General features: G+C 42.0%; 1 protein-coding gene across 1 annotated transcript; it reads left to right on the forward strand.

Moving 5' to 3' along the window:
* Positions 1-566: 566 nt before the first annotated feature.
* Positions 567-18,306, forward strand: smad2 (SMAD family member 2). The gene is made up of 11 exons (XM_053411057.1): positions 567-718; positions 4,998-5,514; positions 9,907-9,996; positions 10,396-10,589; positions 10,758-10,892; positions 11,069-11,143; positions 11,246-11,299; positions 11,546-11,758; positions 11,909-12,046; positions 12,737-12,881; positions 14,140-18,306. The coding sequence occupies exons 2-11, from the start codon at positions 5,258-5,260 to the stop codon at positions 14,261-14,263; spliced, it is 1,425 nt and encodes a 474-aa protein (XP_053267032.1). The 5' UTR covers positions 567-718; positions 4,998-5,257; the 3' UTR covers positions 14,264-18,306.
* Positions 18,307-18,666: the final 360 nt, after the last annotated feature.

Consider the following 18,666-nt stretch of genomic DNA (forward strand, 5'->3'; position numbering starts at 1 on the left):
TTTTCAAAAACAAGTTTAAAAAGTGCTTCACAACTGTAGAAACAGAACAATTACATACACAAAGAAACAAGAAATCCAGGTAGAAGCAATATTATAAAAAATTGTTTTCAAATAAGTTTAAAAACAGGACCTATAGCCTATTTATATGTATTTGTAAACAAACGAGTAAATATTGCTTTAAAACAACAGTGTTATTGCTGTATTTATCCTGTTTGGTGACTATATTTAATGTTGTATACTTTTATGATTAAATGAAATGTGCATTTACTCTTATATATTCAAGTTATATATTAAAATATTCACATATAAAGCTAAATAATACCAGCTTATTGTGTGTTACTGTATTACACAATGAGAGGACAATCAAGGTACCCGCTGATAAACATCAGCGACGTGCCGCCCTTGCGTGATGACGTACGCGACGGACACCACCCTCCAGCCAACGGGAGAGCCGCCTGCCAACAGGTTACGGAGCCGATTCCCCGGCGGCGGCCAATGGGAGCGCGCGGAGGGCGGGGCGTTGTGAAAAGCACGGGTGATATGCTCTCGCTCCCCTCCACGTTCGGTTGAGCTCTGAATGAGGGGCCATCGTCTCCCCGGCGCCTCGGATGTGGCAAATACACTTTAAAGTCTCCGTGGACACGTTCAGTGATGAACCTGCGGGTTTCCCCCATGCACACCGGAGCCTCTGCACCGCGGGTCGCCCTCTCCTGACCGGGTAAGTGTGTTTCCAGCGAGCTAGCGGGGTTTTTAAAAACGGCAGCGGAGCCCGTTTGTTTGTCTGTCACACAAAGTAGCAGGCTTGCTAGCGGATTTTTTTATTTTTTTGGAGAAGGCTAGGAGCAGGAGGAGGAGGAGGAGGAGGAGGAAACAAGGAGGCACCACCACCACCACGACCTCCTCCACCGCCGCCGCCAAGTCATTACCAAGACAAAAGAAACATGGACATCTTTATCCCGGTTAAATGACACCTAGCGGGGAGGCTGAGTCGCCTTGTGCCGCCTTGTCAAAGTCCACATTCTCCCGGCTGCTCGCTCCGCAGTCGCCCCGCTTGGCTAGCGTTAGCCTATTCTTCCAACACACATAAACACACAAAAAGAACCCCCTGCGCTTGTTGTGTGTTTGATTTCGGGAGCAGAGCAAAACCCAAACAAGACAGTTTCTCACAGGGAAGACACGACGCGACAGACACAATAACGTTGCGTTGTTTTGTCGCACAAAGGCCCCGCGATTAGCCGCTGTGAGGATTGTGTGTTGGAGGAGACTGATGTGAACTGTGCTCGTATATCAGCACGTTTTGTTCCCCGACACTTTGTCCTCACTTTGCGAGGCTCCACACTGTGCGACACGGGTTCGATGCCGCCAGATCCCAGCAGTTGTAGATAATTCATCTTTGTATTAGTGTCCCTTTCCCCACAAGCTTATGTCTCTTGTTCTGGGATGACAGCTTGGATTTTGCAGGGACTTTCTCCTCAGTTTTCAAAGGTTCCCACTGAACAACATGTTTTTTGTGCAACCAGGTTTTGCAGTATTCGATGCTATGATAATACATCTCCTTTGAGATATTGATTAACCTGCTATATTCAGCTTTTCCCCCATGCATATGTCTCCTTAGGATTGCATGGCAGTGAAAAACGTGCTTGGGATTTTAGTCAATATCAAACTTCTGCAGGGACTTTCTCCTCACTTTGAAAGACTCTTACTGCATAACATGGTTTTTCATGCCATCAGCTTTTGCAGTATTCAATACTATGATCAGACATCTTTAAGATATTCATCCACCTGCAATATTGTCCTTTTTCAAACGCGTATGTCTCTTATGCCGGCGTGACAGTGGAAAGACAATATCAAGTGCCACCAGCTTTTCAGTTTGTTCCGACATGTTCTTTATGCACTTAGCAAGCAAGGACACAAATCCAGGTATTGATCAACAGGCAATATTATACCCTTTCTCCCCTGCTTGTCTTAAGCTTGCATCACAGCCTATGATGGGTAACATGCTTTGATTTTTGGGCTGTAGAATATCAAGCTACTGCAGAGAGACTTAGACAATGAGACTTTCTGTTTAAGCTTCCCAGTGCACTCACAATTTATGTGCCACCACATTTTGCAGTTTTAATAACAAACATACATCTCAACAGACATTTTATTTGAGTTATTGATCAAATTCCAATATGTACTTTCCCCCCCAACCCGTGTCTGTTATTATCACATTGAGGATAGCACGCTCAGATTTTCAGACATTATCAAGCAACTAGAGGGACTGAGCATTTTAGACTATCACCTTGAAGCGATTCTACAACTCGAATTTTGTGGCATCAGCTTTTGCAGTTTTAGTTTGTATTCATCTCCTTTATACATTGACCTTTGGCAATGAAAGCAGAAAAATCATTGGTCTTCTTCCAGCTTATGTATCTAATGCTGGCATAACCCACAGGATCGCATAATTAGGCTTTAGACAATATCAAGCTACTTTTTCAGACATGACGGTGCCTCTCACTCACGCACAAAACATCAGGGACTCGTTCACAACAGTTTTGTTTACAGCACTCGACACCATCTGCGGTTCACACAAACTCTTTTGAAATTTACGTGTGTGTGTCACTGCGGTTTCACCAGGAGATATATATAAATATATTCAGTTTTTCATGTGTTAGAACCGTCATCACCCCCCCCCCCCCCAAAAAAAAAACACACACACACACACACACACACACACACACACACACACACACTTGCACACTCGCTTGTAGTGAATCCAGCGTGGGATTCCCTGCTGTGTTCCCACATAGACTTTTCCTGGATCTCTATGGACTTTATACTGGGAGGCAAGGCAGAGAAGGTCCGTAGAAACTGCAGAGTGTCTCACTCTGACATTGCGTTCACACCTCCTACGGAGACAATACAGAGAACTGTGGAGTCCAGTGCATATCTGAAAGCAGCTTAAGACGCTGAGACTTTCTCTTCACTTTTAAAGGCTCCCATTGTGCAACATGGTTGTTGTGCCACCAGCTTTTGCAATTTTAGATCCTATATTCAAACATCTCCTTTAAATCATTCTTCAACGTGCAGTATTATAGTTTTTCCCCCCATTCTCTGTCAATCATATAAAGGATTAAATGCTTGGATTTGTATACATTACCAATCTACTTCAGGAACTAAGACCTTAAGAGACCGAAACACTGAGACTCTCTGTTCACTGTGAAAGTCTCCCACTGTACAACAAGACCTTTGTGCCAGTTTGCCTACCGATAGCTTGTATGTTTTGACATATCTCCGCATAAACCTTCTGTCCAATGAAGGACAAACCAGGACCCAGCCTTTGTCTCTTCTGCTGGCATCACAGCGTGCTCGGCTTTTTAGACAATATCAAACCATTGCAGGGCTGAAAAGACATTGAGATTTTCTGCTCACTTTAAAAAGATCCTTGTGCCATCAGCATTTGCAGTTTTAGAGAATATGTTCTGAGATCTCCTTCATGCATCAACCTCCATCAAAAAAGAACAAGGATCCCAATCTCTTGTGCTCGTATCACTTAAAGGGCAGCATGCTTACATTTTTTGAGAATTATATCAAGCTACTGCAGCGTCTAATACAGTATAGTAATGTGTAGAGTCTGACTACCTCTAAAAGCGAGTCATACACTTGCACTAGCAGTAAGCAGTTCATGGGTTTAAGCCTGCAAAATTAATTCTTAGAAGGAGTTTGGACTTTCAGGGTAACATGCTGAGGATAGTTATCCCTTCCTCCCTGTCAGCTGAGTCGAAAAATCTGCATTACGGAGGGGTTTGGTCTTTATTTATTTAAAGTCTGGGTGATCAATAATCTGCTGCACTAATCTACACACACACACACACACACACACACACACACACACACACACACACACACAGACAGACACTAACTGTTTCCGTTTGTAGAGGACTGGATCCTGGGAGGAAAGATTTGTTTTCAAATTTAGTGTGTAGGTCATTTGTGACTTTGCGCTGGCCCTGCATGTGGGTTTCCACATAAGGCCGGAAATGGATCATGGCAATAAAGTGAAACTATAATATAGTTCAGGGTCAGGTTACATGTGCCACTGAATTCCACATTTCACTCATCACAATTTTATATTTAAAACATTGGCAGACACCGGTGGTCGATGGTCTGAAGGACAGTTCAGTTGGTGTGAATAGAGCAGCGCGTTTCATTTGGTAAGGCTTTAAGCTGCCGACCAGGGTTTAACTCTGTTTGACACTGCTCAGCTTTTCTTTGCGAGGGCGAACAGGGGTTTCAATAATAGGATAGGTTTACTATAGGATTAGTTTAGGTTTAAACATATTGACATAGATTTGTCACCTTGGACCTAAATACTTCTATTTGCTGTCAAAATTAACCTTGACCTTGATTATACATTCTTAGATGTCTTTCATAACGTTTTGTAAAATTGAGGAAAAACACATTTTGACACACACTCATGCAGACCTTCTATTGGGAGTAAAAATAGTCTAATGCGGCTCTGGCGTTTCAACAAAAAGTGACAATTCTTATTTTAAGCCGAAAAAAATCTTCTAAAACACACTGGAAACAAAAGCCTGAATTCAACTCTGGGTTGTAATTGTAACGATGCTACAACAGCAACAGGAAGATGCATGTGCTAAGTGTGGTTAGGATAACAGACAGAGAAGCACAGGTGCAAAGCTTCAAGTGGCTTCAACGACCGCCGAAGATAAAACGCGATCAGTTAGTCCTTCATGAGTGAACACAGGGTGCGCAGTGCCATGATGGCCAGCCCGGCCGTCATACAGTTCAGCACATGGTGGGAGAGTGAGCAGCAGGGGCCTGGGATGGATAGTCATAGTCATGGCTCTGGGCATGAATCTGGACGTGTGGGCACAATTAGTCTCATCATTACAGAAGTTAATGTTATACTTGTTTTCCTCTATCAGATCTTGCATCATCGTGTTTGTCCTGACTAGTTCTGCTTTGTGCTTTCTGTCTTTCCTGTTTTTTAGGTTTCTTTGGACCTGCCACCCCCTGCTCCCAATGATCTTCGATTTTCCATCTGACATTTCCAAAGACTCCCCTCACATCTGATTAGACTTTATTCACAATTCTGTACATATAGCCTTCTTTCTCCAGCTTGAATTCAGTCAACCACCCAGCACCTGTTTCACCCTATTTCCCCTGACCCCCTTTCTCCTCCTTTCTGATTAAGTTACACATCAAAACGCACTTTGTTCCACACATAACGCACACACATAAATCAGCCACCATGTCCTCCATCCTTCCCTTCACTCCCCCGGTAGTGAAACGTCTCCTGGGATGGAAGAAGACTCCAGCAAGTACCGGGGGAGCAGGAGGAGGAATTGGTGGAGTCGGGGAGCAGAATGGAGGAGGTCAGGAGGAGAAATGGTGCGAGAAAGCCGTGAAGAGCCTGGTGAAGAAGCTGAAGAAGACAGGGCAGCTGGATGAGCTGGAAAAGGCCATCAGCACACAGAACAGCAACACAAAGTGTGTCACTATACCCAGGTGAGATGAGGACACATGCATGCAACTCTCTATTCTGTTTCTCTGGCTCTGATCTGTAATTCTTTGAGTAGACACAAACAACAACGGTCACTGTCAACGAGCCAACATACTTATTTATTTAATGCACACATACACACACTCTCGTATAAACTTGCCAAAACCAAATTTAGATGAATCTGCCTCTAATTGTTTTTCAGAAATTGTTCAGTCTTCCACGTTTCTGAACTTGAATGTCTCTGAGCCAAAGATGATGTTTTCCAAAATGCTTATTTTATCCAAACTCTGACTTTTAAGTGAGTTAAAACAGAAGAAGCATCAAAGTCTTAGATTATGAGAAAGTGAAGGCACCAAGCTTGCAACAGTTTTGTTTGACAAATGTCTCAAAATGATTAATTGATTTATTTTCCCAAATGATTCTGTACACGACTCGCTGTTTCAGCACACTCCAAGCTGTGCTCACATTCACACATCCGCTGTCTCTGTTTGCTCTGGTACCACAACACCATCAATACAGATCAGCTCGCTGAGGTGTGTCAACACACATGAAAGTGAGCAGGAGGCTGAGAGGCAGCCACAAGCTCGCAAAAAAGCAAAGATTCAGTTGGGCAACAGCGGGTCCACTTCCCCATCGCCCGTGCTGTATGTTACCGAGGCAGCAGAAGTGAAACTTGATTGGGGGAAACAGATGTCCAAAACGTGATGCCAAGTGAACTATAGGCAGGGAATGTATGCATTGACATCGTGTGCAGCTAAGTTGATGGTTTGATTTTATCTGATAAGTCACTGGAGGTGTGACTGGCTCCGATTACCTCCATGTTTTCCTTTGCACCCCCAGCATCTTAGTTCGGGTGTTGCCTCTCATCCCGTTGCCGTGATTAGGTTCACATTACTCATTAAAAGAGACAAATAGATCAAGATCAGATGAATCTAATCAAAAGGAATAAATTAGTTGAGAGCTCATAACAGTGTAGTGATGCACTTATGATTTTTAAGCTTCTTTAAATACAAATACTTTTTCAGAAATGTTGTTTGCCCTAATGAGAATCTACTGTTTTAATGCAGAATGTAATGTGACAAGTGCTGGTGTGTCTTATTGATTACACACATTAGCTTCACACAAGTGTGTAATTCCTGACAGCAGCACGAGTGACTAAGTGTTTGGATTGGAGCTCGGCATCTGCCACTCCTTTTTTAATGAAACGCTTGTTGCCCGAACCAGCTCTGAAAGGCATTCAGAGCGACGCAAGTAAAATCTACGAAGCACTTGAAAGCCTGCATTAATTAGTCTTAGCATCTAGTAAACAACATGTTTATGAAGGGAGACAAAGACACAAGGCTGTCTGAATAGCTGATGGTCAGGAACATTTGAGCATGACATTGTAGTGTTCTTGCTCTGAGGCACAAACCATCCCCCTCCACCACACAGACTATTGGAGGTTGAATTTGTAGACATCTTGAGACCTGAAAAGCAATACAAGGAAGAAATAATGAAACAAAGAATGAACACTTAATCAACAACACAGCTTAACTATGATGATGTGGGATCTGAAGCTGTTGGGAAGGTTCTCTTTTTATTATCTCAATCCTCGCAAAGGTTTTTCAAGTTGAAACAAAGATACAGCGCATAAAGCCGAACATCTTGACCTCAAATTGGTTTAGATCTTTACTTTTTTCACTTCACAGAGGAAAATGCACATTGGGTAATTTCTTTTCGTTTAGCTTTTTCTGGCAGAACCTTTCTTTACCCAAACCGGCTAATGCTGTGGATACTTGGCCTGAACGGGTCACGTGTCTTTCAGCACAGACTTCTCCTGGTGTTGCATGATAAGTTACTTGAGCCAAGTCACCAGAACAGACGAAACTGCTCCATGACAATAGTGGCAATGTTAAGGGGGACCCCATGGACAGCCAGAGATTAACGTCAATCAATCGGCCGAGGATCAGAAGAAAGGGGAGATAACTAGGCTTCTCTGTGAACATTTTATGAGCTTCACCCGTCAAATATTTCTATACAATCCACCCTTTCTCTCATTTCTTTCTCTCTCTCCATCTCTCTTTGTTGTCTTAAACCATAAAAGACCAATTATAGAATTAGTTCCAATACAGAAAAATCTCTCTTCAGTCAAAAAAGCCACTATGTTTTTTCAGGATTCACAGATATCAATCAACCCTGTCATTACAATGAAACTGAGTAAATGTGTTCATCTGGTTTGACAAAGGTCTGATGACATTTGCGATGTGGTGAGAAGCTGAAGTGGTGACAGCAAAGTTAGTGATGGCAGGTTTAGTAAAAGAGGGGATGATTCATGCATTTACTTTTCTTTAATCGTGTAGCAGTTCATCTTCTATGACTTAGGGAATATCCGATGATGACATTCCTGTGAGGTGGCTACTTTCTCAGCAGTACACTCTGTATTACCGACAGAGGACAGGTCTTATTGCACGTTGTGTAGATATAAATATAGACAAGGATTTGGCTTTGCTTTTGTGGCGCAGTCATGTTCTCCAGCTTTATATACAGTCAATGGTGTAGATTTGCACCTTGCATCAACATGCTACATGATACGTCTTGATATTTAATTTATAGAACCTTTGTCTGTCAGTTCTGTAAATAAAGAATGAGGCAGTGCAAGTGCTGGAAAAATCCTCAAATGTGTGAATAATGAAGGTTAAGTCATGGTAGATATTCCTTTGAATCCGATGATACAGCTGCTGAAAACTTTAGCTGAAAATACTCAAATTCGTTGAGGTAATATTAGGATGCAACAACGGGGGGGGGAAGTAAAAGGAGTTAAGATGCAGTATTAGCTCCATCTGAGACGGAAGAGGCCTCTCGGTTTCTTCGCTCTGAGGAATGTGGTGTAGATAGCCTCTGAAGTGGCACTGATAAGGTGATTGTGGTTCTTGTGAGACATTTGCTTGAATAACGCTGCTGTCCTCAGTCCACAGGAGGAAGAGTCACAAAGTGCTGTTTAATGCACAGCTCACTTTCCTGCTTTGAACGCAGAAGTAAGGTTTGATAGAAATCTGAGATAAATCGCTCTGCTCTCGCTGTTCTCGTTTCTGCCGGCTGGTGGAGGATGTCAGAATGGTGTTAGGAGGATTCTGAAGAGATAGCGGGGCTTTATAGATTTCCGTTTGAGTGGAGGTAGGAAACGTGAAAGAGGGGCTCATCTGTGTCTAGAGATAGCAGGCATGGGAACCCACATGACCTCAGAGGAAGATAGCGGGTTTGCAAAAAACTGTATACATTGGCTCTGGAGTGAAAATATCCTCATGATGTTTTGCAAATAATCCAGTTAAGCTGATAACTAAAACAAATTCAATTTCCCAACTCCGGCTTTTTTAGATTTCCATCCCTAGTGACGTTTAGGTCAGTAGATGAGCATCAAGAGTCTTTCTGGGAAAGGGAGCAAACACGGTTGTGAGTGAACTGGTGACCTTTTAAGTAAGACAGGAAGAAGGCACAACATTGGCTTCCATCTGGAGATAGTATACTCAGAGCTTGTATTTGTAGAATTCTTTGAGTAGGCTGATAAGTGGTCAGATAGCAGGACTTGTAGAGGCAGGCCTGGCTGTCGGGTCGCTCTGATCATACAACAAAATATCCCTCTCTTTCTTCTTCTCCCTCTCTTTCTTCCTCCTCTCCTCTATCCTCTGAGATGAAACACAAGAGCATTAATCAACATCTTAGCAACAGTTGTGACGTGTGCTTTCCTAAGTCACACATGTACTTTGCGTTTGTACACACACACATTTGTTTTTTGTTGTCACGTCTACTGAATTTCTTTATTTCCTCATTCACATACCATTGTTGTTCAGATGCATATATAATCTGTGTGAATCATCACACTTGTCCTCATGGTGTAGAAATGATGTGCAGAAATATGAATCATATGTATGTGTGTAATTCACATAATATATACAGTCAGGCTTTGCAGGGGTTTGCTTCACACTTAAAGCCCCTAAAAGTAAAATGATCAGACGTTTATTATTTTCTGTCTTTCTGCAGCATGAGAGCAGGAAAACAGAAATGGAAAAATTATCTCCCCCTGGTATCACTGTTTCGGCTAAAAGTGTAAACGAGATACTGTAAATTTAATCCATCTGTCCCTCTGCATCACCTGACTGCACCACATCACTGTCAGATTTGGAATTTGTCATTTAATCACCAACCATCCACACGCAGTCTCTTACTGAATAAAGACGGTTCCTTTATGTCAATAAGAGACCAACTGTGAATATCTGTGATTTCATCTTACTAATTTGGAATGAAACATCTCATGTTTATCATCTTTTGTTTTCATTTTTTTTGTATCCTTTGTGTACTTGTCCTGTGTCTGTACGTGTGTGTGCATGTTTGTGTGCGTATGCGTGTGTGTCTGTCCGTAGCAATTGCTCAGATCTATGGGGTCTAGGCTCAGGCCACACGATAGCGCAGTGGGACTCTGCAGGCATGTATGGATACCCTGACCACAGCAGGTGAATACACTCCCATGCACACAAACTCAGTCAACAATTGTTGTACGTCTCTTCATTGCTGCAAAGGTTACACAATAAAACTGTATTATGGGTTATAATAATAAGAAAATTATAAAAGAAAAAAAGGTAGTTTTAAGGAAGATTTATTAAATTAAGAATATTTGTCATAGTCACAGCCTTTGATATCAGATTAAGTGAATAAACATCTCTTTCAGGGAGGTTGTAATTTAAATCTTTTCTCAATGAAATAGAAAAGACAAATGTGTTTTGCAAGGTACTTGTTTAAGAGACTGTCTATAAAACTACCTGCACCCTGTCGAGTTAGTGGATTAGTTCACTCCAGTTTGTTTTTATTTGGATGTTGTTTACCCACATTCCACTAACAAACCATTTTCTCAGGTCTCTGGACGGGCGTCTTCAGGTGTCCCATCGCAAAGGCCTGCCGCACGTCATCTACTGCCGCCTCTGGAGATGGCCCGACCTTCACAGCCACCATGAGCTGAGGGCCATCGATACCTGCCAGTACGCCTTCAACCTCAAGAAGGATGAAGTGTGCGTCAATCCCTACCATTACCAGAGAGTGGAGACGCCAGGTAATGACCCTTAAGAATTGTGTGTGTGTGTGTGTGTGTGTGAGAAGGTTTACACAAGTACACAGTGCCCGACATTAAGTGATGTTTGTCATAACAACCGGAATCATTGAGATGTTAGTTTCATTCAGGTTTTGCTGCCTCTGTTAACATCAGCCTCTTTCTCTTTAGTGCTGCCTCCAGTGCTGGTTCCACGACATACAGAGATTCTGACAGAGCTTCCACCTCTTGATGATTTTACAAACTCCATTCCTGAGAACACCAACTTCCCTGCGGGCATAGACCCACCGAATAACTATATACCAGGTCTGTATGCAGGACGTGATGTAACACCTTTTATGGTTTCCCTTCACTCATGACACAATCGGCCACACAAACCCTGAAAGATAAATTTTTGAATGAAGGGTGTTAATTCAAATGCTGCCTGGTGGTCGTTATTCCTCAGTTCCCTCTGATAATGTGTAAAATGTTTGTGAATATAGAAACTCCTCCCCCCGGCTATATCAGTGAAGATGGAGAGACCAGCGACCAGCAGATGAATCAGAGTATGGAATCAGGTAAACTACTGTGGTGGGAAAAATATCAATTTAATCTCGAAGTTAATCCACACACGTCACACAGATTACCATAATGTGATTTGTGTCTTTTTACTCTCCCAGGCTCACCAGCAGAAATGTCACCAAGCAGCCTGTCACCCGTCAGTCATGGCCTGGGTAAGACTGCTTCATATGTGTACTGCATGTTCACATTATTGTAAGTCAGTGATGGATGGCTAGGGGGATCCACCACTTTGAGAATCAGATCATTTTGGTTTTGGAAGTTATTTTTTTGAGCAATAAATGTAAAATCTTAATAATTCTGCACAGAAATGAGGGCCTAGAATAATTGTTACATTTGGGAAATCATTTTTTTTTTTTTTTACGAGACAAGGATTTCTAAAGAAACTAATTTTTTTTCAGACCTTCAGCCAGTCACCTACAGTGAACCAGCGTTCTGGTGCTCCATAGCCTACTATGAACTAAACCAGCGGGTGGGGGAGACGTTCCACGCCTCACAGCCTTCTCTGACAGTCGACGGCTTCACCGACCCCTCCAACTCTGAACGCTTCTGTCTAGGGCTCCTCAGCAACGTGAACAGGAACGCAACTGTCGAAATGACAAGGAGACATATAGGTACAACCCCCCCCCCACACACACCAACTGCTAGACACATGTAATTAGCTGTTTATTAATTACTGTGAGTACAAAACAGATTTTCTTATATCTTCTTGCTTTTCTTTTGTTCCCTTCATCTTCACATTATTCCCGTCTCGTACCCCACAGGTCGCGGTGTGAGGTTGTATTACATCGGAGGGGAGGTGTTTGCCGAGTGCCTCAGCGACAGTGCCATTTTTGTCCAGAGTCCCAATTGTAACCAGCGGTACGGCTGGCATCCTGCCACAGTCTGCAAGATACCACCAGGTATTTCTACTTGAATCACATGAATTCTTTACATCTGACAAAAAGTCTCCTGGCTGGTTTACTGATGAGAGGAATTTGTTGTGTTGATATTTATTGTCATAAAGGGGATGATGTTCCTTTTGAAACCTTTGTCTGACATCTTGGGATATGAGGAACAAGCACCAGTGCCACAAAACAAAATTCCAGAACCCTTGGTATTCAATGGCTCTATAATGAAACAGTCCTCGCTGAGGTCTTCACTGTGGAGATCACGAATGTCCACAATGTGACACTTTCTCAGACACTCCCCCACACACTGACTCATCTGTACCCGTAACTTTGAATATTTCATTTCTGGCCAAATGAGCAGTGTGAACAGAATCACTACTGAAGATCTCATGGACACGCCAGGGCCGGACTTTCTGTTTGGCCCCCAAGCAACTTATTTTTGGTAGGATTTCTCCCGATACTCCCCAAGGCCAGTCGGACTGTGAGTCTGATCCGTTATCTATGTGTAAGAGAGACTACACCATGAAGCAACGGCACAAAACACAGCAGACAGCCACCCGCTCTGTAATTAATGGAAAACTGTCAAATTTCAAGGTCACTGTGATCTCCCACAACACATGTTTGGCCTCAAGAATACATTTTGCAAAAAATGTCACCTAGATTTTGGTGGTTAATGGTCAATTATTTTTTTCTTTTTTCAAGGCTGTAACCTGAAGATTTTTAACAACCAAGAGTTTGCTGCACTGCTGGCCCAGTCAGTCAATCAGGGATTCGAGGCGGTCTACCAGCTAACCAGGATGTGCACGATCAGAATGAGCTTCGTCAAGGGCTGGGGAGCCGAGTACAGGTGGGTTACACTCTCTGACACGGTATCTGCTGCTATCACACGTGATGAATGGAGGGCTTGTATCAGTCCAGACCAGAAGGTGTTAGAGAAATTCATGTGGTGCATCCTAGGGAAACAGGGTTGTGAAAGAAGCTTCGTGACAAAATGACTCCATGCTGTCTGTGCAGAGGCTGCTGATGGTTGTGTCTAGTTTTGTTGTTGCAAAACTGATATGAAGCGGACGTCTCTCTTTTCAAATCCTTGTTTTTAGGTTTAAGTTGTAGCTATTGTCACATGAGTAAAACCTTAATTAAGTTTGTTATTTACTGCATCATGCGCTTGGAATAAAAAACCCATGGCGTTTTAAAGGCTCCATGGGGAAGGCTGGGGCTCTAAATTGCAGCAAAAGGGAACTTTTTAAAATGGTCTTTTTAGTCTTGGGTCCCTGTGGTTGGATCCCAGCGTAGCTCGGAGGATCTCGTAAATGCTGCTCGGAGCATAAAGCAACTGTTTCATCCGCCCTGAACACTAACTCACAGGCTGATTTCACAAGCCTTCAGCTTAATGAACTGAACTTTGGTAGAGCTGCAAATATAGTTTCCACATCTTTCCAAACTGTAGCTGTTGATAAAATGTGACTTAAGATCTGATTTTAACTGAATCCTTGGCCTTGGCAGCATCCCGCCAGGTTCAGCCTTAGATTACATGATTTGCACAGATACCAAATTTAAATAATCTCTATTATGATCTTCCTTTTGTTGCAGAATGTCAGTGTCGGGCTTTTGTCTGCACCTTTATGTGTCTGCAGCCGTCCAACCAGCAAACATCTGTTCTGCTCCTGGCTCAGGGTTGTGTTGTACCCTCCAAGGAGCCAGACAGCAGTGTTTGTAGGGGAGGGGGGGGGGGGGTTGTCCAGGCTTGTCCTCACTGATCTGGGTTAAGCTGCTGTGTAGGTTAACAGTGGTTGCCTTCCTTTTGTTCAGGTGAAGCCTGGCAGGAGCAGTGAGCTGTGTTTATTCATCTGGTCAGACCTGGACAATGCAAACTCCCACATGTATTTTATTTGTTGTTATTCACTTAAAACAAAGAGCTCGATTACAGCTCACATTTGACAAACTGCTTCCTCTTGTATCAGGCTGTAATTGTTTCTATTAAGTAATTGATACCCATTGGAAACCGGGGATATCCTGATATTATCTGTAATCAATAGAGGCCCATCTCGCACCAAAGGCCCCACCACCATTTATGACTGTGCCCTTATTCTGTTTTATCCCTGCAGGCGTCAGACAGTAACCAGCACCCCCTGTTGGATCGAGCTGCATCTCAACGGCCCCCTCCAGTGGTTGGATAAGGTGCTGACCCAGATGGGCTCCCCCTCAGTGCGCTGCTCCAGCATGTCATAAACAGGCTCCCGCTGCGGTGGACGCAAACTCAGACTGACATTTCATGATGTTTGAACAGTACGTTCTGAAGAAGACAACCACGCCGTCTTAAACTGATGAACTGACAGCATTTTAAAAGCATCAACAACAACAACAACAACACAAACGGAAAAAAACGATTACACATTGGACCTGGAGGAGAGAATGACACGACTAATGGACAGGAGGGGAATGTTAACAGTGATGTCACACTGGACCTGGTTACCTTTTGGCTCTGTTGGATCAGCAACAGGCTGACATTCCAGTAATCACGGACCTATGCATGAGAATTGAAATCATGCTGCAATATCAAAAATGCTAAATGAAGAGCGAGGTCGTAACGGACCAGACTGCATTTGTGTTTTTGGTATTTGAACGAGGCTGCAGCCCAGAGAACACACAGCAGGACCGGGCTTCCGTGTCCTCATCATCGACCCGACCGTGGTTGTTCCTGGGATTGAACGTGTAAACAGGACAAGTCTGTCCAACCACAAGTCCACCTGGCCTCTTCCCTACCAACCACAGCACAAACTTTGACTCATCATCGATACGTTTCCGTTTACACGAGGGTTGACTGACAGTACTGCCACTCTTCTGCGTTAGAAATCGACCTCAGGCCTGGACATGAATTTCTCAGCATCTCTTGGTTTTGATGACCAAACTTCCAGCTCATTTTTAAAGTCTAACCCCTTTCTCCCCCCCGACCACAGGGTCCTCAACCCTTAGAGCGGTGCCCACTGGAAGAACGAAATGTAATTAATATGACATGCCCTGTCTTTACATGTTCACATGCACACAAACACATACTGTGACAGAAACACACTTTTAAAGTTCATACATCACTTGAGTAGATATTTGAACACGTTGTTTTACTTACAGAATTCCTCTGTGCAGAACGTGGGTCGGTCCGATTTGAGGAGTGTGCAGTGGAGCAGATGTTTCTTCTATGAGGAGTTTTTTATTTTATTTCAAAGTTTGGTCACTAGCGAACCAGCACAGATAACTGGAATGAGTAAGCTGAGGAATCCTCAGAGTAAGAAACATGCGACGTGTCACCTCTGTGGAACTTCAAACCGCTTAAATCTTTGAACGTTTAGTCATTAGAAAAAAAAAAAAAAGACAAATCCAGAAGGATTTACTCACAGTTCTTCTAGTTCGTCAGGCCCAACAAGATGCACTATCTCTCTTTCCCTCCCGCATGCTCTGGCTGTCTCTCGCTTCCATTCTCGCCATTTTTACTATTCTATCATCATGTATATGAAGGGGAGTCAGATGTCCGCTGCGTGCAGGACCAGGACTCGATGTAAACCCAAGAGTCTAAGCTTCAGTGTCGCCCCCTGCTGTCGAACAGACTAAAAAGAGAAACGCTCATCTCATGACGTTTCACAAATGTATAAAACGTGCAAGTCTCTTGATTATTTGCTTGGACTGATGCACGGTTGTCTTTCATTATCGACATTTTATTAATAGAGTCCCGCAGTGTGGGACTTTAAAAGAAAAACGCCCCTATACTGTACTTGCACTGCCCCCAATCATGCACCCGTAATACAGATGCCTTTTATGTAAAGTTCAGCAAGATATGCTTTGAAATGTACAGATAGGAATGTTGCAAATCCCACCTGAAATTAAGAAAATCAGAAGAATTTTTTTCATAAATTTAGGATATTCGCTATAAATATTGAGTCCATATATTGTCTGAATTGGCTAATTGTCTGGAGCATCTATTTGGTTTTAATAAGATCCCCTTGGCCTGATCTAAAAGCCAGCTAATACCTATGTCGGTATTTTTAGAGCCCAAATCTTTTCAACTCAAAGTATTTAAGCTTTAAGTATTTGACAAGCTAGTTAAACGACAGTTATTATTTTTCTTTACACATTCGTTTAGCTACATTTTTGTATTTTCATGTATTTTTTTATATATAAATATATTTAAAATCTTCAAAGCTTTCTTCCTTTTTATTAGAATTCACATATTTTTTAGAATATGCCCTCCGGTTTGAAATGATCACAGCTCGACGGTGAAGAAGTGAATGTGAAGTATGTAGCATAGGATCTAATGTGTATCGCTGAGAATAGTTCTTTGGAATCTTTTGGCGGTTGAAGCTGTTGAAAAAAGACATTTCTTGCCTTACTGTTACTAATTCTTCAACTCGAGGGTCGCGACCCCAAATTGTAATAGTGCTGTCCCAAAGACTGAATTCATGTATTTATGGTATGTCCTGTACACTGCAGATCCACTGTGTCAAAAATACGAACTGCTGTTGAAAGCCTAGCTCCAGTTTTTAAGTATTTTATCTGCGTCAAGGTGATGTTCAAACTTTCCGATGTAATTTGCCACTTTAGTTAGTTGCTCAAACACACATTTCCAATATATACAATAGTCATTTGAAAAGTTAGCTGTTTTTATATAGCGAAAAATTCAGACTTTTTGAAAGTATTAGGGTTTAATCCATCACTTCACATCACATTATTAATTTCCAGTATCGCTGCAGTTAGTATTAATTAAAAAAATCTCTGACTTTGAGGTGAATTTGATTAACTCCACTTTACTTAAGGACATTCCAGTACGCGGCGTCAAAGCTGCAGCCAATCCCAGCACTGCAGCGGTTCAATTCTCAGTATGGTTGTACACTGTTAACTGACAGGGATTGTGTTTTTATGCACACAGGTATTGATGGTGTTATTTCCCTTGGGGGGGGTAATTAAGTAGGACATGTAAATGGGACTATACATGCACCGCCATCTTGGATCAAACTGTCACATTCCAGATATCTGCTCTGACTTTCTACATACTGGAAAAAATACAAACCTCACGCAGGTCTTAATTTCTTACACAACGATGCGGGTGCATGTGAACACATTCACAGTTTCTATCTTAATTTTCTCACTCCCGATACATACGGCAGAAAATGTACAGTTAGAAAATAAATGTTGTGAAACGCCAGATGAAGGTTTAGTTTAGAGACGAGAAGTCCAGAAATCCTGATGTCTAGTCGTCCATGTCGTCCGTCCTGCAGAAACTTTAGAAAACAGACAATTTGTATCATTGGATACACACTTGAGAAATGGCATCCTCTGACCAAAGTGACAGATTGACACTTAAAAAAAAAAATCTCCCAAGCAAGTGACGATCCTCCAAGACGAGTTCTTAATGGTTTGACCCAAGTTTTGAATAAGTACAAATCATTCCATGCTCATTTGTAACCAAACAAAAAAATCAGCCAAATTCCGTGATGTTGGTCTCTGTGTGTTTATCTTTCTTTTCTCTCGTCTGTCCTGTCTTTTCTCTGCTCTTGTTTCTTTGTCATTTATTAGGCGACAAAGTTGAATCAACTCCACCAAGGTCAGGACACCACATGCTAAAATGAAACTAGTGTTGTGTCTTTGCAAACCCACGGTTGTTCTATGCAGTGGCATCGAATTGTCTAGACGCATTTCCCCCATTTAGAAGTATACTTGGTGTATTTCCTGATGACTCGACAAACTGTTGTAAACATTTAGCCAGGGTCCAGCAAAAGCCTTTTTCTTTTTTTAATCTACTTTTCTTTCTTTAAACGAGTGCCACCTAGAATTGTTTCCCCCAGAAACATCCACCTTTTCACACCAATAACAAATTAGGTTTCTTATAGACGACATCTACACATTTCGAAGGGTCCAAACTCCCATTTACAGATCATGTTTTATTTTATTTCTTCTTATTGTGATGACAATTGTGTATCTCCAATAAAGCCGCTTTCTGATGAATTTTTCTGATAAAAAAAAAAAAAAGAAGGTGGTTACTTTGGAGAAAAGTGAAGTTTCTACAAGTCACTAGTGTTTATTGTATAGTTTTTACTTTTATTTGACCATACATGCTTTATTTTATTTTTCTTGCTATCGACAGATTATTATTCCATTAGAAAACACGCTGTTAGGATTTCTGTCTTCTTCAAACACTGATGATTGAATCTTCATAGACTTTCCAACTATTCTACATATACATTCAACTTATTACAGTGTACACTAATAAAGCTGTTTTAAATCAACTGGAAATTGTGTCATGTTTGTGTTGCTCGTCTGCAATTATCGTGAGTATTTTTGCAAATCATTTGCAGTTTTGAAAAAAGACAACACAGATTCTACTGGAATGGCCATGAGAGATCAGGTGTTCACCAGCGTCCAAAAATATTCTGTAAATAATTATTATTATTTTTTTATACGGAGCAGTTTTATGACCTTCATGTTACAATCCTAACAAAAACAAATAGTCTTGTCTCCATTCATTTAACTTGATCTGACGTACTATTCTATTCCTGGAACGGTTGCTTTTGTTGTCATTTTCTCAAGTTGAACACTTCACCTTAAAAAATCCAATATTTTTCTTCACATTGTTCTGACCGTCAGTG

Source organism: Pleuronectes platessa, chromosome 19, assembly GCF_947347685.1.
Source record: "Pleuronectes platessa chromosome 19, fPlePla1.1, whole genome shotgun sequence".
Taxonomy (NCBI): domain Eukaryota; kingdom Metazoa; phylum Chordata; class Actinopteri; order Pleuronectiformes; family Pleuronectidae; genus Pleuronectes; species Pleuronectes platessa.